At 38.7% G+C, this 22,211-nt stretch overlaps 1 protein-coding gene across 1 annotated transcript in view; it reads left to right on the top strand.

The window, feature by feature from the left end:
* gatad2b (GATA zinc finger domain containing 2B) overlaps nucleotides 1–18,336 on the top strand; it is an 84,668-nt gene extending 66,332 nt beyond the window's left edge. Inside the window, exons 2-11 of the mRNA XM_051664300.1 lie at nucleotides 2,694–3,053; nucleotides 3,318–3,447; nucleotides 3,574–3,705; nucleotides 7,674–7,799; nucleotides 8,325–8,495; nucleotides 11,103–11,472; nucleotides 11,888–12,090; nucleotides 12,171–12,281; nucleotides 12,812–13,022; nucleotides 13,679–18,336. Coding sequence (XP_051520260.1) covers nucleotides 2,695–3,053; nucleotides 3,318–3,447; nucleotides 3,574–3,705; nucleotides 7,674–7,799; nucleotides 8,325–8,495; nucleotides 11,103–11,472; nucleotides 11,888–12,090; nucleotides 12,171–12,281; nucleotides 12,812–13,022; nucleotides 13,679–13,815 — 1,950 coding nt within the window. The 5' untranslated portion in view covers nucleotide 2,694 and the 3' untranslated portion in view covers nucleotides 13,816–18,336. The remainder of the gene's footprint in view (nucleotides 1–2,693; nucleotides 3,054–3,317; nucleotides 3,448–3,573; nucleotides 3,706–7,673; nucleotides 7,800–8,324; nucleotides 8,496–11,102; nucleotides 11,473–11,887; nucleotides 12,091–12,170; nucleotides 12,282–12,811; nucleotides 13,023–13,678) is intronic.
* The last annotated feature ends 3,875 nt before the right edge of the window (nucleotides 18,337–22,211 follow it).

The raw sequence follows: 22,211 nt of genomic DNA, 5'->3' as shown, positions 1-22,211 counted from the left end.
CTACCTTTAGACTGGAGCCACGAGCTGCATACAAATGTATCGGACAGATAAAGAGGTTCCACCACAAACAATAGCCTGCATAGAGTCTGCACATTCACTGTCCAGACACTCCCTGTATATGTGTGTGTGTGTGTGTGTGAGAGAGATGTGGGGGAGCTCTCTGTGCCCTCTGGCCATGAAGGGTCTGCTCAAGCGTGCCTAAATAATAAAGTCGACCAAAAACACACATGATCATTTTGATCTGTGGTGCATGACACATGTCCAAAGCTCAGCAGAGTCTTATGTGAACATACAATCAAAATTCGGCACTTGAGCATGTATGACCCCAAGTGCATACGTGCAGTTTACATGGGAGCATATATACACAAACACACACACACAGACAGACAGTCGCTCAATCACGTTGTAGGCTGGCTGTTGTGCTCCTTTGTGGTGTGTGTTGTGCTTTTGTCCGGAGGGGAGAACAGGAAGTTAATGGCTGACTGTAAGAATGCAGCAGTAAGGATTGCCTCATCTGGTTCTTCTGTAAACAAATGTCAACACTGCTTCAGACTGTCGGTTAACCGTGTGGTGTACAGTTTACGGATGTGAGACGAAAAATAATTTTACGATTCTGGTTCCGGTTCCTGAACGATTCCATTAACAAGCCTTTAGCACCCCCATACATAAACATACAGTATTGTTGTTTTTAAGTGTAATGAACACCTTTATTACTTGAACAACCAGAGTCTCAAAAGCTGATTTTTATTTTATTTTATTTATTTTTATAGTTCTTTAATCCTATTAAGAGCAGTTCTTGGTTAATTTAATTATGCCTATTGTTAGATTAAAAACAAAAACCTGTTTTTTTTTTATATATATATATATATATATATATATATATATATAATAACCGGTTCTGAATAAAAAAAAATTCTTTACATTTCCAACTCTAGTACAATTATATATTGGGCTTTTTATTGGACCTTTTTTTCAATCCACTAAAAAATTGGTGGTTTTGATGTGTCCCATCATACCATAAATTGTGTTTTAGGAGGCTAAATCTGTGTGAAGGTGTCTCTTAGGGTTTACTGTCTCCTTAGCAAGAATGCTTTAAGTCCATCTGCTGCACTACAGTTTCCTGTCACTGTCTCCCAAAACAGACTTGCTGTGCTTCAAAACTGCTTTCAAAATTGGAGTCGTTGCCTAGTGGTTGACACATGCTCTGAATCTGACATATTTATACTTTAACGTTCAAATGTGGGCAATGGATGAATGCGACTTGTCATTCCCAATTCTGTTTTATTTCCATCATTTTTTGTCTCTTTACTCCTATTATTGATTTAAAAAAAGGCAGAAAATTTAATTAGAACTAAAGAAGTTTGACCTTTTTGTACCATTAACGTAACCAAATGCAGAAATGTTTGTTTGTCAAACAGTTTCCTGAACACTCCTTTGTCTGTCATTGGTCTTGCAAACAGATTTCCACCCTAAACACATTATTGAGCCAATTTTGTTATGTCGGGCTGATTAGGATGTTCAAACAAATAGAAATGTTGAAAGTGTCACAGAGCCACAGTGTTTTCAGTTTTGGGAGGAATCAACCGTCAAATTACTTGTAGTTTTCTCTGTATAGTAAGCTGGGATAGGGAAAGTATTCTAAGAAATTACATGCTTCAGCTTCAAATTAATTAAAAAAGTAAAAATTTAACACTACTCTCACTCATCAGAGAAAAAGGTTCCTGTAATTAGAGTTCTTGGGTAAAAGTTGAATCCCCAACCACATTAATCTAGAGCCAGAAATATGATTCCACGTGTCCCCTCTTTCTGTGACCGCTTTATAACGGGCAGGGATATTGTCAGTGGAGGTTTCGGGAAACTCGGTCTGGTTTTGCATCTGAAGTCAGAAATGACTCTTGCCGTAATGGCAGCTGAATGTGAGGAAGGGAAACCCACTTAACTAGAAGCCCAAGCAAATTTACTCAAGCCAAGCCATGAAAGTTACACTGATTTGTATGTAATGATCATGTAATGTATCAATTAAGCTTGGAGAGGCCTTGGTTCTTGAGAACTGTAGTCCACGGCCTCAGCACGAGGCAGACTAATAGCTCTGCTCAGTCAGTGGGCATGTGAGGAGGAGTCATGGAAATGCCCCCCCCCTCCCCCAGCTCTTTTGCTGTAAAATAATAGTGATTTGCATTGGTCTCAAGCAGACAAATTTGCACTGATTCCAATGGGTTATGAAAAAGATTAAGAAACTTGTTCAAAGATCCTTAGATTTTCTTCATAATGAGGTAGGGGGCATCAGCAACAGTTGGAGGAGGAGGATATTAATGGGAAAAACGTTCAGTATTACAGCTGTAGGAATAATAGTCCCACCATTCTGTTAAAAGAGCCATTTGCCTTTTTTGATAGATTTTGTTCACTGGACTAGCCTAAAATAATAATAATAATTTCAGTGTGATTTGAGCTAAAGAACCAAAATTTGAAAGTATTGTTGTTTCAATTTTATTGCTGATTTGTAATGTTATTGAAACGTAAAATTGACGAACAGTTTTGGATAATCTGGTTTTAGGATAGCAGCTGTACTAGGATATGAGCGTCCGGATGTGTTTAAATGTGAGTGAATGGAGCGCAAAGTGTAGTGTGACCGGTCCTTGAACTGAAATTTGGGACCTTGAGTTGATCTTTTCTCTCTCTTTTTTCTCTAATAGGATGGAGCGGATGTCTGAGGAGGCGTTGAGGCTGAACCTGCTGAAGCGGGGTCTGGAGGCGCCGGATGAGAGGGAGGAGGCCCTAGCCAAGCGCCTGAAGATGGACGGTCATGAGGCCATGGAGAGGCTGAAGATGCTGGCTCTACTCAAACGCAAGGATCTCGCCGCCTTGGAGGGGGCAGCAGTGGCGGCAGCCATGGCAGAGGGCAAAGGCCCTGGGGGCAGTCAGGGTCTGATGGGAGCAGTTGCCTATGAGGAGAAGATGAATGGAACCTTGAGAGTCGGGGGCCACGGAGGCCCTAGCAAGAACGGGAAGGAAAATATAGTGGATGAACCAGTGGACATGAGTGCCAGAAGAAGGTGAGATTATGAGAGAGGAGAAAATTACATTTACTTTAAAATTACATTATTACTAAGAATACAGGTATCTGTATCTGTGAGTACCAAAAAAGTATTGGTACTCATACTCACTTTTACACAATGGTGTTTGTTTATGTATCCGTTATGATTTGTCCCAAATTCAGTTCTTGGGTTAAACAAAGGATTTCTGGGAAAATGTTGATCAGTATACTGATATAATATTTTTCTTAGGTTATTCAAAGAACTTTGTTTTGTGATCCTCAGTGAAATGGTTCGGGAGCGACGCACTCCATCCCCAGACGTTATCATTTTATCAGACAACGAGGCTTCCAGCCCCAGAAGCATGCCCCACCCTGAAGAGAAACTGCATCAAGCTAACTTGGAGATGTTCAAGGTACTACATCTATACCATAGAGGAGCTCTGATCTTCGACTGATTTCCCATCTCTAAACTCTTGAGTTGGTCTTGTGAATCTGTTTGCTGGTGTCTTACACTTCTTTTTTTTGCATTTGTTCTGCAGGGGAAGACTGGTGAGGAACGGCAGCAGATGATCAAAGCTCTTCGAGAGGAGCTCAGGCTGGAGGAGGCCAAGCTGGTGCTTCTGAAGAAACTGAGACAGAGTCAGATGCAGAAGGAGAACGTGGTGCAGAAGGTCAGAACTGTACTCCCTGTCCTTTACTGCAACTTACTACACCAGATGCCAACTAGGCCAGCCCATTTGGAAAAACTTGAAACAGATATTTTGGAGTTTTTGAACTGTACACATGCATTACAATGTACTACTTTGACACATTTGAGTTGATGTAGCTCAACTGGTAGAGCATTATGCTAATAACACCAAGGTCATGGGTTCGATTCCCTGGGAACATAAAATATATACTTTAAGTCTGCCAAATGCATAACTTTAGATTGGTACAAAACACAACACTAAAGTTCCTGCAAGCATTCCTAGGTTCAGTCAGACAGCACAGAGGTGCGAATTAATGAGTTCTATGGCAAACGCTTGGTTTGTGAATATTAATTTAGGTCACCGGAATGGATGCAGGTTATAAAGCAACATGAGCTTTAATTAATATTCATTCATATTCATGAAGTATTTTGCACATTATTATTTGTAATTTCACCACCCATGTACCAAATTGAGTCAGTACTACAATACAGCAGAAATACATGTATTGCATTTGCCCAATTTTAGCATTAACTTGGTGTTGAAGTATTATTATTTTCTGATTTGTCATTTTTCAGACTTTTACTGTGGTAACGAATGGTACAGAAAGTACCTTGTAGTCACTAAAGCAACCACTCATTCTGTGCTTGTGGTCCACCAGTGAGATGTCTGCTTAAATCTGGCTGTATTTGTACTCCTCATATACACTGCAGCTCCTCTGTACAGCACATTCACCTTCACTGTTTTAGCACCAAGCAAAATAACCTGTGCATATGTCCAGCTGGGTGTTACTGTATGTTAATGCCAGGAAAAACTGTTGAGGTAAATCGTTCTTTTGTTGAAAGGACGTTAGTTGCTGGTGGGGGTGAAATAGGGTAACGAGGAGTAAGATGGGCAGCCATAACCCCACAGATTTCATATCACAGCTCTGTGTGATGTTTGCTGGTGTACTGTAGCATTGAGATGTTTTGTCTTTGGGTCTCATGCCGGTGTTTCTCCAAATATAGGAACAGCCCATAAACACTAAAGTGTTACAGCACACTTTGCATGCACCTTGTTTGCTTGCACATGAATTGGAATATTACTTTTTTTTTTAATTCATTGAGATTTTGGGGGGAGAGGAAAAAGTAGCAATAGGGACTGTGGTATTACTATGTTTACCATACTACTATGTTAACCATTGTTTTTGGACATACAGAATGCTATGGTATTCTCTGAAGTAGTGTTGGGTTCGAGTCCACCTTAGTCGAGTCAGAGCCAAGTCCGAGTCTTTAAACAATCGAGTCAGAGTCCAAAAGGGGCGGAGTCGGACTTGAGACCGAGTCCATAACAGGCCGAGTTGAGTCAGAGTCCGAATGAATTTGTTCATGAATCTGAATTAAAATTGTAACGTAAACTCAACATCAATATTTTAAGCTTATTTTAAACTTCACAACTAAGAAAAACAGTGTCAATATAAATGTAACATGCTGAACAGACTTCAAAGGGGTTTCAGATTGAAAGCATATGCTTTAGGTATATGAAGACAAAACTGTCCTTCAACACAATTCTTATTGCGTTCTGTTGACATTTCAATTATTTGTTGCTTTTTCCCCTCCACTCAAACATAGACTAAAGAAAGTGAAAGCTGCATTAGTCATTACAACCAGAGTTATTGTTTCAAATTTTTATTTAGTTTTATTCTACTTCATTTTCAATTTGTCAATTAAATTTTGTTTTATTGCAAATTATCCCTATCTAAAGAAATAATAGTCTATACTGAGATTTCTTTCTGAATCTTTTTTTCTCTATCTGCTGACTGATTTGGGAAAATACAGAACATACAAATGAGTCAACACAGTAGTAATTAGCACTTGCTGAGAAGTTAAGTCTCATGATTTGACTGCAAATGCTACATCCAAAAACACTGGAAAAGCCCACTGATAATATTAGGGCCATGTCGTCACGGACATGATTTTCTAGTTAATTTGCAGAAAGCCGCACAATGCAGGGCAGTTCTGCATGCTGCTCGTGTACCTAAATCCCTGATGCGTCTGTGTGCGTCTCGCAGCAGCTGCCGCAAAAGATAAAACAAATTAGAATAATTGATATTTGCTTGAGCGGCAGCCGCGTTGGTCTGCAGTCAGTCTGAAATCTTTAAATACCAACCAAAAAAATTTAATTGAGCTCTTTAACTGCAAAAACATGAATAATAATAATTTTGAGTCATAAATTTAACAGAATTGTCCTTCAAAAGTGTCAGAGATATAGGCTAAAAAAAAAGACGTGCATAAGTTACCCAGTGGTTTAAAATAAAATCATCATAACCAACTAAATTAATCTCGTAACGTGAAGTTTAGCTTCATACACAAACTGTCATCGAATAATACATTTATTTTATAGTCTATAATTAAATTATAAACAAAATATTTCACTGCCCAAAATATCCTAATATTTTATTTTGCTTGGTTGAATGTTGTGAATGGTGGACAAATGCTGTAAAAGAATGTATTTTAAGCAGCTCGTCAATGCTTTAAACAGATACACAGCACCTATTTATTATTGACTGACTATTTTCAGAGTTGCTGTCTGCTTTAGCAGTAACACTTTTTTCCCTGCCTATTTAAAAATGTACACAGTTAATTCATCAAGCTATTATGGACCAGTTCAAGCTGGGCATTGCGTGGACCACAAGAGACCACAGAAGCCTACATGTGTAGATACATTATTCCTAAAAAGACTTAATATCCAATATTAATATTCATGAATTTTTATTTCAATATGCTGTTTTTAGTAAACTGTGAGAGACATGATGTGGGTGACTTGACTCAATGAAGTTCTTGATTTTAAGTGTTTAACCACGATGAAACCACAATGCGAGCACCGTCTTGGCTGCACAAATGGCACATGCAATTTTACCAGTTGTCAGGTCCTGTGTCATGTGAAACTGCCTTGTTTAGTTTCTATTACATTGGATACATACCCGTCTTTATGTTTTCGTCATGCCAGCCACCTCAGTATTCGATGTTATACAGTAGTCTCTATAGTAACATTCAAGCGTATTTGTTGACTGATGAGTGTGCCTGTGCATGTGCGTATGTGTGTGTTTGTGTGTGTGCGTGTGTTTGCTTAAACACAGTGAAACAACTCTATGTCTGGCTATGTCTACGACTTCAGGGGCTAGTACAGCTGCATACAGACAGAGATGTGTTCATTAATTTCAGTTTTTTTTTATTGTATCACAAATGTCATGGACACAGAAAAAAAGTCCCAAAGGCTCGAGTCCGAGTAAAAATGCATCCGAGTCCGTGACAAGTCCAAGTCCATTAAAATTGGACTCTTGACTCGAGTACCCCAACTCTAATTTTAAGTACCTTGGAGTACCATGAAAATACCAGGGTACACAAATTAGCTAATTATTCATATTGTATGTGAATTATTATGAATTATTATATGCTAATCATTCATGTGGTACTTTGATATAGTATGTTTGACAAAAGGCCAAAATTGTTAAAGCAGCTTTAAAAAAATGTTAATAAACGCATTAAATTTCCCTATATCCTGACGATTATCACTGCAATAGGTGTCTCGAGAAATCACATTTGTCTGTGTAACATCCCTAGGCTCTGTTAACAGTAAAAGAAAATTTACTACCGGTAAGTCCCTCTGTGTTAGCTAGTCAGAAAACTTGGAGGCGGCTTTCTGCAAACCTCAACCAATGGCACAAGTTTGGGGCGGGATTTCATGTTTGTAAAAATAGCTTTCCCAAATTATCATTATGACCCTTACAATTCCCAAACAATCAACAAAATCCCAAAAGATAAATGTCCATTTCCATTTGGTGCCACCAGTGGTACAGATGTCGTTTACAGTAGCTTTTTCATGAAAACCATCTCACTGGACCATGGACCACTCTAGGTTTTGACAGATGGACTTGGCATCCTCTTTAACCTTTCATTTGTGCTTGCTTTCAGGTGCCAGTGGTCCAGAATGCCCCTTCTTCAGTGCAACCGTCTCCCATGCACAGCTCTCAGGGGCTGGGCAAACTACCTGTACGGCCCGGCATGCACTCCGAGTCTCAGAATCTGCGCACTGCACAGGTGCACAAATGTTTTTGTTTTCAGTATGCTGCCTAAACATGAGCAGTAGGTAATCTCTGGGCCTATTTTCACTTAATCATTACATGTAATGTAGATTGACTACTTTATATTTGCACAAAACAGATATATATCCGATCTGCTGTTTCTACGCTATATGACAATGTAATGGAGTGCAAATACCCCCTCTGTCTTTTTTAAATCTGCATTACTGCTCATTTATCCTACTGTAAAATTAATGCTTTCAGTATTTTTCATTATGCATTTCCTGCACATGAATGCTCTGTTGTACATATTAGACTGAACATGTTAGAGCCTGCTGTTGGTTGCCATGGAAACAGCACCTTAAGATCAGCACAAGAGTGTAGAACAGTTACCATTTGTAATTATGGTCCATCTGTTGAGTAGAAACAAACCCATCGGTGACAACTATTTGCAATCTGATCTACAGTGTCTGCTGACATCTAGTGGCCATAAAGTGCATTGCACATTTATATTAATCGCTGCCTGTATGTTTTGTTTTCTTAGGGCCACACAGTAATCAGGTCTGCTGCCAATGCATCTTTGCCCCCAATGATGATGTCACAGCGGGTTATTGCACCCAACCCTGCCCAGCTGCAAGGTCAGAGAGTGCCCTCCAAACCTGGTATGGGTCGCTCCTCCACAGGTGGTTTGAGTAACACAGTGAGCTATCAGCAGGTACAGTCACAACATTAAACTCTTTAAAGTCTGAATTGGTTTAGTGTTTGTTATCCCTGCAATTTGTTGACATTGGACTTTTTTGTAGAGTCCGATTAGCTCAGATTAGTTTCAGTGAAGAATCATCTGGTAAATCCACCTCATTTAATACATTATTACTGCCCTCATTTAAAAAGATGGAGTACATGAAGCAAGGCTGGGTAATATTGCTTGATAGTCTCTGTTTTTAGTCTTTACGATTTCATTTACCTATTCAGAGCAAATTTAAAATAAATTCCGTCTAACACAGAACTATTTCAGTACAAGAGTCATTGTTGCCAAGCATATTCAAAAGTTTTAATGCAAGTATATTAAAATTTAATGCAAATACATAAATAGTTCAAATAATAATGTAATAATTATTATTCTGTTTTAAAGGTGCACTCAGTAACTTTTTGTTTGTCATCTTGGACTTAGAGTGACACCTAGTGGTGTGGATGCAGCATTATTCAAAGTCAATAGTTTTCAGTTACAGATGCCATTGTAGAAATTCATTATTCACAATCAGCCATGATTAATTTAATCCAAGAGTGAAAATGTCCAATAATAAGATGATTACTGAGATTGAGCGAGTAGTATTCAACTGGCCATGTGATTGTAAAATGGCAGCCCCCATTAGAGCGCCCTTGCCCCATGTAGAAGAAAACAGCTTTTATAAGGTTACTGAGATGACTAGTGTCCTCATCTCATGTGAGTGCTCATGACTTTATACATATGCTACAAAATTACAATTCATTTCTTTTATGAGTAAAACTTTTTAATGGGGGAAAAATTACTGGGTGCATCTTTAAGTCAGGTCATTTTTATTTGCAAAGTGATTATCACAATACATATAATTTCAAGCACCAACATAACAATACACCGTAATAAACAACAATATTTCCTTCTATATATTTTAGTAAAGCATTTTTTAAGCATGCAAAAAGCCACACAGGGACTTCCATGAACACTTTTGAATTATGATGACTCTATTGAATCATTAAATCAGTGTTTTGAACCTATTCATTGAAATGGACCTTTCAAAGTAACTGTTTCATGGAAACTCATTGAATTAGGTAACTCAATCTCTTTTCTACTGAGGTTTAAATTAGATACTATTTATTTTTTTTATCCCCTTTTCTCCCAATTTGGAATGCCCAATTCCCACTACTTAGTAGGTCCTCGTGGTGGTGCGGTTACTCACCTCAATCCGGGTGGCGGAGGACAAGTCTCAGTTGCCTCTGCTTCTGAGACAGTCAGTCCATGCATCTTATCACGATGCTCATTGTGCATGCCACCGCGGAGACTCGCAGCATGTGGAGGCTCATACTATTCTCCGCGATCCACGTGCCCCATTGAGAGCGAGAACCACTAATCGCGACCACAAGGAGGTTACCCTATGTGACTCTAATCTAGTGACTGTGCCAATTTGGTTGCTTAGGAGACCTGGCTGGAGTCACTCAGCACGCCCTGGATTCGAACTCGTGACTCCAGGGGTGGTAGTCAGCGTCAATACTCGCTGAGCTACCCAGGCCCCAAAATGAGATACTATTAAAAATAACTCTGTTAACGCGATCATACTTGTGAGTCGTGTAAGTCGTGTGTAAGTCGTGTTGAATCTAAATGCAAACATTACGATTATTCTCAGTTATTTTAATAGAATTTTAATAATTTTTCATATTGCAGTGTGATGAACTAAACGAAGTGCGGTTCAGGAAATATACAGTCTAACGGCCGCATCCAAGCAGACAGATGAAAGTCATGGGCTGCATTCATGGCACTGAATTATAATAGCTACAACAGTAAATTACAAATAATATATAGGAAGATATTAATACTTTTAATATAAGACAATATGTATTTACATAACAGTGGATAGGACTATGATTTGAAGAGCCATGATCAGATCATTCCGACCATCCCCATATTTTTAAATGGGAATATGGGTAGCCTATTATAGGCTACTACGCGGCAGTATTGTGTGCCTTATTATCGGACAAATCTGAAGGCTACGTGTAAACGCTGATTTTAAATTCACTGGTCGAGCTTTTGAGAGATGAGAATTCATGAACAAGTCACTCACTCCCAAGCGCCCTGTTAGTGCTCGCTCGCTCTCACGAAAGTAAGCCTTTTTCTTTAATGTAGTAGGTCTATGCTTCTATAGTCTTGTGGATTGTTATTTTCGGGTAATATTAACAGAGACACATTGATCTGAAAAATTTAACAGCAGTGGACTGTTATTTTGTCTCGAGGCCTTGAGGAAGAACAGAAAATGTTGCGGGTTGGCCAATCAGAAAAAAAGGAGTGTTTCAGGGTCACCCACGTGTGCGAATTCATTTTTCACCTCTTTTAGTTTCTTTTTAGACTGAATCAAATTATTTTTAACTTGAGCATTAAATCGAAAGTATGAAAAGCAAGTCATTATTTTTTTTATTTTTATATATATATATATATATATATTAATCATTAACAAAACCAATATATATATGTCATTTTTTTGTTTTTCTGATTTTTAATTCTTAATTTAATATGAAAAGAACAAATGATACACAGACTACTGATGGTTTGCCCTTTTGCTCTGTGTTGCAGGCTGTTAGCCAGCAGGTGGGGGTCTCTCAGCGTTCAGGCTCCTCCTCGGCTATCTACATGAATCTGGCACACATGCAGGCAGCAGGAGCAGCTGGCGTGGCTGGTGTTGGGGTGGGTGTGACTGGGGTTGGTGCTGTCAGCCCCTCCACCCTATCCAGCGCCTCCAGCGTCGCTTCTCTGAATGACCAGGCCAGCAGCCAAGCAGCTGCTAAACTAGCCCTGCGTAAGCAGCTGGAGAAAACTTTGCTGGAGATACCTCCACCTAAACCTCCAGCACCCCTGCTGCACTTCTTGCCCTCTGCTGCCAACTCCGAGTTCATCTACATGGTGGGGTTGGAGGAGGTGGTGCAGAGTGTCATTGATAGTCAGGGTAAGAGTGTAAAACAATAAAGCACTTCCGGATTCTTGGCTGTTATCCCTTAGGAGAAAAAGAATGTGTGACATTGGATTGTTACTCTAAAATCCATATGTGGGTCCCCTAATTTACATATGTTGGTCAAAATAATAATTTTTATCTCCATCTGTTATACTTGTATCTAATTACATATTGTACACACACAATATAAATTGTCATTTGAATTTATTTTCATTGATCAATCAAGTAGTTTTATAAAGAGAAATTAGTTTTGACCCAGGATGAAAGAGAGAGTGAACAATAGGATATTGCATTAGGTTGAAATAGTAAGTAAAACAATACTGTTAAGATAAATTAGGATTTTCCAGCCATTCAAATGTATTTCTGTTTGTCACTGAACTGCCTCTTTTCTGTTTTTGTCATTGTTTAGGTAAAATGCGGGGATCACTGCCACATGTGGAGCCGTTTTTCTGTGCTCAGTGCAGGACTGACTTCACCCCGCACTGGAAGCAGGAGAAAAGTGGCCGTATCCTCTGCGAGCAGTGCATGACGTCCAATCAGAAGAAGGCCCTGAAGGCCGAGCACACCAATAGGCTGAAGAATGCTTTCGTTAAAGCTCTACAGCAAGAACAGGTCAGTCGATATCTGAGCTTATAGTTTACTGCTTGTAGTATGTTGAACTGTGGGCTGACTTTCTGTCCCTGTCCTGTCAGGAAATCGAGCAGAGGTTGCAGCAGCAGGCTGCTCTGTCCCCCAGCTCTGCCCAGACTGTGCCCAGTGTGAGCAAAGCGGAGACCATGATCAGACACCATGCCCTCCGACAGGTGTGCACTTTAAAGGCATCTTCACACAGTCGAGTTAAAGCTCTGTGCCGGCTCCAAATTCTGTATAAAAATGCAATGTTGCATAAAAGCCATACTTAAATATGCCAGATCTGACCCAACTCAGCCCTGTAGTATGAAAAGTGTCTCTGATGCAGCTTTAGTGCATTGTAAATTAAATGCAGCATCGGTGTAATTTCTTTTTCTTATTTATAATTTCACATGTTCAGTCATTGTTTTATGTTGCTATAGTCATAATTTCACATTTAATATACGGGATATATGCCGCTTCAAATGCAGCTTCTGTGTCGCCCTTGCAGAGTTAGATGACAGCACTCTCATTGTATACAGACTCATTTAATCTTGTGGGCACATTTTTATGTATAATATAATGGCTGTTTTTATCTGGCTTTTAAGCTAGTCATTGATTTTAATGACTGATGATTCAAAATTAAGCAATGGCATTACCAGTTTATTGATACCTAGAGGTGTAATGAAATTAAACACTTATCCTCTTTCAATTCCTCTCTCAGACTCCACAACCACAGGCTGCGCTGCAGCGGGGTCTATCCAGCTCAGCACGAGGTGTCCTCTCTAACTTCGCACAGGCCTCCCAGCTCTCGGTGGCCAGTGGGCTGCTGGGTATGACAAGCAAGCGCTGTGGCGGCGGCGGCAGCAGTACCAGTGGTGGCAGCAACAGTCGGGCTCAGCATGACAGCCGCAGGCAGATCTACAACATCCCTGGTAAGTAGGGGTTCACAATCCAAAAAATAATTTGAGATTATTCTCTTCTGTTCGCAGTGGCACATGAAAATGAGTGCTGAAGAAATGTCAACAGACAAGGCCTGGATATTGATAGAGATATACCAATTTGTTTCGATTCTGATTCATAAACTCTCAATTCAATTCCGATTTCAATTAAATTATAATTTTTATGGGTGTATTTCAGTTATAATGTCCATTTTGCTTGCATATAAAATTCTCTCTCGGCTAATTTTACAAATGATATTTTATGTGATTAGTTTTTCATCGTTTTGGTCACATACGTATATACACCGATCAGCCACAACATTAAAACCACCTGCCTAATATTGTGGAGGTCCCTCTCATGCCACCAAATCAGCACCAACCCGCATCTCAGAATAGCATTCTGAGATGCTATTCCTCTCACCACAATTGTACATGCCTTTTAATGTTGTGGCTGATATATCCACTATATAGCATACAGTTGCCAAAGCAAGTATTATAATGTAAATTGTATTAATTGAAATTTAATATTCACAGTTACATTATCAAGGGAAATAATCAAAGTATGATTCTTGAGTTACATGGCATTTTTACAACTTAATAAACTTTTGGTCTGTCTGTCTGTCTTTCCTGTTGTGTCCTATCTATCTCAGGTCTGAATATTGCCTATCTAAATCCGGGAGCCATTGGGGGCCACAAGGCATCAAGCCTAGCAGACCGTCAACGGGAGTATCTGCTTGACATGATTCCCCCACGCTCCATATCCCAGTCCATCACCGGGCAGAAATGAGCCCTGACAGGACTGCAGATCCCCTTGGATGCCCCACCACTCCTCTGTTCTACATCAGAACACCCCCTTGCCCACGCTTCCCCAACACACACGCACACCATCACCCCATCGCATGCAGTGCCTGTCCGTGTGCCTACCCAACTAACCCATAAGAACAGCTCAATCAGCCAGACTATAAACACCAGACTGTCAGTGCATCTCAAACTTCGGTTTCCTACTATAGCAAAGCTCTTTATTGTTATCTCAACTTATTATTGCTGTTGTTATTGCTACTTCTATTTTTATCACAGTTATTATTAGTAGTATTATTGTTGCTTCTGTTACAGTTACTCTTATTACACTTATTAGTAGGTTTAGTGGTTTTTGCATCTTTTTATTTTCCTGCCCTTTTTACATTTATTTTTAGAGGGAGGATACCAGATTGCAGGGTCACTTAATGTGTTGTTTTTTTTCTTCTTCTTTTTTTTTTTTTTCTTCATTTAAAGCCTCCTCCCTCAAGTGTCAAATTAGACACCATTCTCTCATGTTGTATCTTCAGGTAAAAATTAAAATTCTATAATATTTTACTCACACTCATGTCATCCCAAACCTGTATGACTTTCTTCCATGGAACACAAAGAGATGTTAGGTAGAATGTTAGCTTCAGTCACCATCAACTTTCATTGCATCCTGTTTTCATACAATGAAAGTGAATGGTGAGTGTGGCTGTCGGTCCCTAACATTCTGCTTTTTGTGTTCAACTGAAGAAACAACATTTTGGAAAAAGAATTAGGGCGAGGAAATTATGACAGAATTTTCACTTTTGGGTGATCTATTCCAGTAAAATGTTCTTATCTGAGAGAGATGAATCTTTGAAGCGTCACACATCTGAAACTGCAAGTCCTCCGACAAGAAACGTTTTTACCAATGGGTTCAGAAGAACCGAGACAGACTCATGTACATCGATCTGATTGATCCTCAATGCACAGTGGTGCTGATCTGGTCATTGTTGCTTCTGCCTTGAGAAGGCTACACAAATACAGAACACCCAATGTTATCAACAGATCGAGACTGATGGTAGATGATGTACTGCACACAGAGGAATGGATGTAAGTGTGTTTGAAATGGGCTACACCATCAGAAGGGAAGAGCGCAGAGAGGACCTGCACTGGCACTGACGAGTCCCCTGCTGGTGAATGTACAGGAAGAAACTAAAATTTGAGGCCCATTACTTTGCTTAACGTTGATATGTATGTGGCCACAAGTAGGATCTCCCATGTCTCTCAAATGCCTTCTTTCAAAGGATTCAGTGATTTAACTTGTCAAATAGCTTCTTTTGTGGCAACATCGTGTCTCACTGCACCGCAAAGAATGAAGCTGGAGAGTTTCATCACCATGGATTCATTTTGATAATTTTTTTTTTTGTTTCTGCTTGGGTGTTGTTGTTTTTCTCCCCTCCCTGTCTTTATTTGATGTTCTTGATTATTTTATTTAGGCGGCGTCTCCATCCAAAATGGTCATGTATCTGAAAGGTACAATGCCACGGGAGACGATAATCATTGAAATGGCTAACAGGTGGAATTATTTGAAATATGGTTTATGCATAGATTGTTAGTGTGAGTTTTAACAGAAGGCATTGACAAGGATCAATCATCATGTTAAAGCAATGCACATGAGATGCCTCGTTGTGGAGGAGCACTTTTTCTTCTTAATAATTGAAAAAATGGTAAAAGAAAAAAAAGGACAATAATGTTTCAACTCACAGGATTTTAAGGTATGGATGCCATCAGATGTCTTGGAGAGAGTTTGGAGAAAGATAATTTTGTGTATTGTGCAGTGAATTTCATGTTTTCAAAAGAGACCTGCTTTTTCTCCTTTCGACCTCAAGTTGAAATGATTAATTTCAAGTTATGGTACAGTAATTATAGGCTTATGTTTGTTTCAGAAGTCATGTAAGATTTCCTGGTGGCAATCAGGTGGTTCCGTTTGAATGGTGTCCATAGTGACAATACAAGCAGTGTTTAGTCAATATGCAGTATTAGTGATTAAGTGGTTTTGTGCAGGAGAATTCTGCATTCTTTTTGGCTTGTATTCTTGGTCAGATTTAGTATGCATTATCATCAACTCCTGTTAGAGACCTTCTTGGACAGTTCTCCGATTTTCTGTGACATGGGTCATGAGATGATTATAAAGATGACAAATCTACGGTTTTAAGATCTGCTTGTTGACAAAAGGTTAAGCACTTATATTTTTCCATCCTAAGCATTTGACACGGTTGACACTTTTGGAAATCACTTTGAGGTCTACCATCCAGGTCAATGTATGTGTTAGAGTTTTAAAATGTTTTCTAAAAGTGGTGAATTAATGGAAAGACATCTGTGCACAGCAGTCTTTTGCTCATGTGTATAAACACTGATCATTGGAATTGTTTTTTTTTTTGTTTGTTTTTTTGTTAATGGTGTCCTATATAATGCCACTGATTTGTGGCAGAACGATGCAACCTTTGAACAAAATTATTTTGAAGCTACCTTGGATTAAATTTACAGGTGCAATATTAGACGATAGGATGTTTACATTATTTTTGTCTGGTAAATATGATGAGTCAATCCCTTTTTGTCAATCTGTTCAGTATTTGATGATTTTAAAGGGATGATTTTTACCTTTAGTCCAATATTATGATTTTTGTTTTCTTTTAAAATGAACTTTGGGTGTTTATAGTAAAACTAATTTCTCTCTCCTGCTCTCTCTTGCAGACTATATTAGAAGGATCCATATACCTGTGTTCATATTTACAAGAAAGTTGGAATTCTGAAGTTTAACTTCCTTTGACTCCTCAGTTAAGTTCCATTTTGTTTGCTTGTTTAATTTCAGCCGTTTTCTTAAAAAATAAAAATAAAAGAAAGAAAAAAGGAGAAAAAAAATCAAATTTAATAAAAAAAAAAAAAATTATGAACAGATGATGACACAATATTTGCTAGGTCAGACGTAAAACTGACTTATTGTACATATGCTTTTTTTTCTCCCTTGAATTAAAAATAATGAAATGAAATTAAAATGGTTGTATATTGTGTAGAAAAGCAAACAAAAAGCCATGAATATTGTGAAGCTTGTCATTTCGTTTTGTGATCACTGTGTATTATTGTGTAACAAATGTGCAAAATGTATGGGATTATACTTCTCTTGTTTTTGAATGAGCTCTTTAGATGCATTTTCTCCCCGGCTGTACGTTTTTGTAGTATGTAGTATTTGCAGAAGAAAATTTCATTGTTCTGGTGGAGCACTTGATCCATTCTGTAGTCTTTGGACTGGCACATGATGAGACAAATGTTACTTATTTGGTTACCTCTTTTTCTTTTTATTTCAAACATTGAAGTTATGTATCTGTTCAATGAATAAGTTCCTTTCTTTGAGATGTCCCACACAAAATGTTGGTCTTAAAGGAAATGGACTGGATGAAACATTTGACAGTATTACCCCTCTCTTGACCAAATCCAAAGCAATCATCATAAATGTAAAATGCTCAGTAATGTTACATTTAGTGAAATTACTGGGTGCAGTTTACCCTACAGGGGAGATCGTGTCAAGTTTTGTTTTTGTATTGCTTACAGTACAAACTTTCTTCAATATATCCCAGTTTTTTTTTTTTCGCTCTTTTAGAAAAAAAAAAATCACAATGCTCTTATTTCTTTTTTTAATGGAAAATTGTATACATTGTATACGATGGAAAAAATCTTTATCCGTTTGTTTTTGACTGTTCCAATGCTTATTGCCTTCAGCCTTTAAATCATAAGACAAAAAAATTGATGGACACTTTGCACTCATGCAAGTATTGATTCTAAGGTTTGTTACATTATTAGATATGCTTTTTCAAGTTTCATTTCATGGATTCACTGTCCATAATTCTCTGACTGGACAATCAGCTTTTCTGTAGTTCTAGCGCTGGGGTTTACTTCTCTCCACCATGTGATATTTAGCATTGTTTTGCTCTTTCATTTGTGTCATTCTTTTGCTGAGATTATTTTTTTTTTCTCCTGATTTTGTTATTCGTTTGCAAGTACAGGTTAATTCTGTTGAAGTGGGAGAGAGGGTTTTTGGTCATTTCTGTTTGATTTTGAAAAATTTATGTGAAATTTAAAATATTTTTAAATAGACTTAGCTGCAGTTTACCCAGTTTGAATTTTGAAGCAAATGGCAATATGTTGAAATCCGTTTGTAAAAGAAAACTATGGTTCCTTAAAAGTGTACAGTTAAAAAAAAAATGAAGTACTGGAGATTGGCTTAATTATTGATTTTAGTCAAGGAAAAGAAGTGCTTTTTGTCAAGTTTTTATTTTCATTTAGAACATTTAATCCAGACCTTTTGCACATCCTTGATATTTAACTGTCTAAAATGGAGATGGAAAAAAAATGCTGTTTGATTACTGCCGGTTGATTAACAACAATTATGCATTGACTGAAAAAAAGAATAAGCTAATTTTGGAGGAAATAACTTTGTAATATTTATCACTTGCAAGCTATGTTTAATAAAGGATGGAACAGTTTATCTCTGAGTGTGTACAAATTTGTTCAGAGATCATTTATCATGTTCTTTATGTTCAAATATTATATATCTTTTCATATTTTCTTTTACATATAGTTTTTCACTGCAATTCTTTTATCTTTAATTTAGTATACCTTCTTTCTTAGTTCCTTTCCATGTCATTGGTATACATTTTATTACTCTTACCGAAGTTATTTTTATTATGTGACTCATCATGGTGCCTGATAACAATCCATGTTTTCTGGTCACTTGAAAGTAACAGTAAAAAAACAATGTAATACTTTTGAATTTATGACCCACTCAATCAGAGTCCTCACACTCATCCAGCACATATGGTCTTCTTTTCAGAGTCCTGGTCATTCATTTACAGGCTAATTGGCTTCATTATAAGCTTTGACTTTATCCGGTCATGACAGTTATAGCTATTTTTCCACTGCATCAGTGTTCCCCTGTATCCTGCCAGCAGAATCAAGGTTGTGCTCTCTTAGGGATAATGTCCATTACTGTGGTCCAGTTCGACCAGTGTTAGTTGATTCAGGTGCATACAGTGTATGATCATCTGAATGGATAATGTCTTTGGGAGTCATTACAAAACTGTCATTTTATATTTTACTCCTGTCACACATTATAGCAGTGGGCAAGCATCTTTGTGTTGGATGTAATTTGCTTTTCTACTCAAAATAGTCTCTTCAAACCTGATGAACTCTGAATTTTCTTCACAAACACAACCAACGATTGTCCATACCTAGAATTATTCTGTTTAGAAAAGAGTAATATTAGATATCCAGAAGTGCCTCTGAAAAGCAATGTTTATTGAAGATTCCATAGTATTCTCTCAAGGAATACCATCCAGCTTATAAACATAGACTGGGCCTTCTTCCAACATTCCAGCCCTCCCTGTTTGCAAATGCCTTGCATGGTATATGGCATTCATGCGATTTGTAAAATAGTATATATCCTGACAGAAGAACTCAACGCTCAGAAAAACAGCCCTTAATTTTCTCTTTACCAAAGCTTTTAAAGTCAACATGAAAACATGTTTGCCGAGGAAAAACAAATGAAAAAAATGAAATAATGTGCCAAGATGAATAGTTTACAACAACACCGGGAACAAAAAAAAAAAAAACGTTTTTTCACCTTGTGGTTCAGGGCTTCTGTCTAAATATGGTGCATTTTGATTTCATGTTGACTATGACAAATGGATGAATTTCAGAGTGATGGTGTCTCTCTCCTAACTTAAATCTCATTAGGTAACATTAAACATTATCAAGTCCTGTAATGTTGAAAAAATACTAACATTATACATTGTTTTATTTTAATTTATTTGCAGGTACAGCACACTTCATAATCCTCTGCTTTGTGTTGGTACAACCGCTTGTATTAAGCAATATCCTTTTCTTTAAATTGAGCACAGCCCATACGGTTTTGTTTTTCTGGGAATCTTCTTACAAATATTTCCATGTGTTCCACAGTATTTTTCTGGCAAATTGTCTGAAGTATGTTTTAGTACTAAACATGTGCCCACCAGCTCTCATCTCCTTTATTACTCAACCTCCATTCCCTGGCCAGGAGAGTGGGAGCTGACCATTCTCTTCTCGGACCCCGAGTGTGTCATGGGTCAGATCTACACAGCTGGGTCGGCCAGGATTGCAACATGCATGCCATGCTGACATCACACCAACATGTTGTTATAATCACAGATTATATAATCAAGAGTTGTGTAAGAGCCCTTGTTGAAAAGATTTAAAATCCTCCTGGTAAAAAAAAAAATATACTAGAAATGTATCCCACTGGAAATATGGATGTTGATTGGTGTTGCTCCTTTTTGACTTGTTTTAGTTCCTAAGGCCACTACATAAACATCCAGAACACAATGACTGCATCCACACATAGAACAACTGAAAACTATTAGTCATTACTATCAGTGTCATTTCCACTTGCGCGCACATTGTTTAGTGACAGCTTTTCCCCATTACATCTCATTAGTCATCAGGAATGGTGTTTGGAGATACAGGTCAGTGGAAGTCACAGCTTTGGAATGAAGATCAATTGGGAATGATCCCTGTCATCAGACCAGCTGCAAGGCTCAGGCAAGGCAAGACCTGTTCCTCTCTGAGTCACTGTCTGCTCAACCCCTTCCTGATCCTTACTATTTTTCACTTTTTTATGTTGATAGGAATGGATTACTGGTTAATTTATCAGTAATCAATGGCCTTCTGTAAGGATCTGTTCAACTGCCTCTGGCTGAATCACTTTGCCTGATTCATATAGTTTTGTCCTCAATCCCAGCAATACAGGGCAGAGTTGAACAATACTATGTGAAAGTCATGCTGTGTCAATGACTGTCTTCTCCAAGTGAATGATTAAAAAAAATTCTTCAGTTTTCATTGACAAGTACATTACAGTGTCCAGATTACACATATTACTTGAACATAATTAGTTATAATGGCAGAAAACACCTAGATTTGTACATTTTCTGAAGAAACTTTGGTGTTTGCTTGCCTTTGCAAAAATCTGCCGCCTGTGCCAGGGTGTTGCTATGCGTTTGTTAAGGTGTTCTGAGTAATTGTTAGCACTTTGCTATACAGTTGCTGAGGTGTTGCTATCATGCTATATTGGTGGTTCACAGAGAAATTATGGGTTAAACATGACAGCCTTACCCAACTGCAGGGTATATACTTTTTAAGTGGCATTTACCCTTTTGGTGGTTAGCAGGCTGCCCTGTGGATTCTCTGTCCCGCTCCAGGTTTTTCCACCTAACCGGCGAAAGGGAGGGCGAGTGACATAACTGTTGGTGCCCAACTGCGCCATCTCCGCTAACAATATTACCCGCATTTTCCACCACTGTGACAGGATGTGTAAGAGACAGACACAGTGGGTGTGGTGTCAGGCCACGGAGAAAAAATAATAAAAATAAGGGGCATTTAAGTGTTCAGGGGGGTAAGTGTCCAAACAAAGGGGAAATCTGGCCTCCTCGCTGTGCAATGGGGCTTTGTGTAGGTTGGGGGACTGTCCGAAAGGGTTGGTCCAGGGGAGTGGGGTCCGGGGGTCCGGGCGTCCGGCGGTCATACCAACTACCATACTAGGTCTGGGGCGCGAGGGCCGGTGGCTTCTCTTGAGCAGCTCTGCTTCCCTGGGCCACAGTGCTTAAGGGAATGGCAGCCCGGCTTCCTGGCCCGTCGGCCGCCATGTGTGCTTCAATCTCTTGGTGTCACGACTAATTCACTCTGGGGGTCAGTGGTGCAGGTCCGGCAGTTCAGCTAACTCGGCATGTACACTCCCCACTCTATACGGGGTAATTTACAGTAATGTGAATAAAATTAAGCAATGTGCATGAATCAGTAATGTGAGACATATTGGAAGCTAATAATATATTCTACTGTTTATCATTAGAAAAAACAGCTCCGCCTCAACTGATAGCAATCACAGTAATCCAAAATTCAAGAGTTTGGCAAACCCCTGTGGCAAACTTGCCGCAAATTCACCACTCATTGTGTTCACATGCAAATGAGCTTTGCGGCAAGCTCTTCATTGTTTGCCACAGATGTGTTTGCCAGTGGTGTTGAATGATCCGTTGTTGCAAAAGTTTTGCTACAAGTTCACCACTACCAGTGAAGAGCTGCAAACTTCTGGCAATCATTTGACTTTGTGCTTCTCAATTCACTCGCCATTGGCAGGTGTAGTAACAAGTTAGTTTTGAACCCTGAATGCTTGCACCACCATCTCAAATGAACTTCAGAACAGGGCCATGCCAGGGAGTGTCTTCACTGAGCTCTTATCTTCTGGCCTTGCGAAAACGATTAGATATTGGCACACTCATAGGTGCCATTGCCAGCCGTAGGACAGAGAGGTCCCTTTACTGTCAGTATTTTCACTGT

This window comes from Myxocyprinus asiaticus, chromosome 30, assembly GCF_019703515.2.
Source record: "Myxocyprinus asiaticus isolate MX2 ecotype Aquarium Trade chromosome 30, UBuf_Myxa_2, whole genome shotgun sequence".
Taxonomy (NCBI): domain Eukaryota; kingdom Metazoa; phylum Chordata; class Actinopteri; order Cypriniformes; family Catostomidae; genus Myxocyprinus; species Myxocyprinus asiaticus.
The sequence above is the reverse complement of the archived record's forward strand: the minus strand, read 5'-3'. Positions and strand labels throughout refer to the sequence as shown.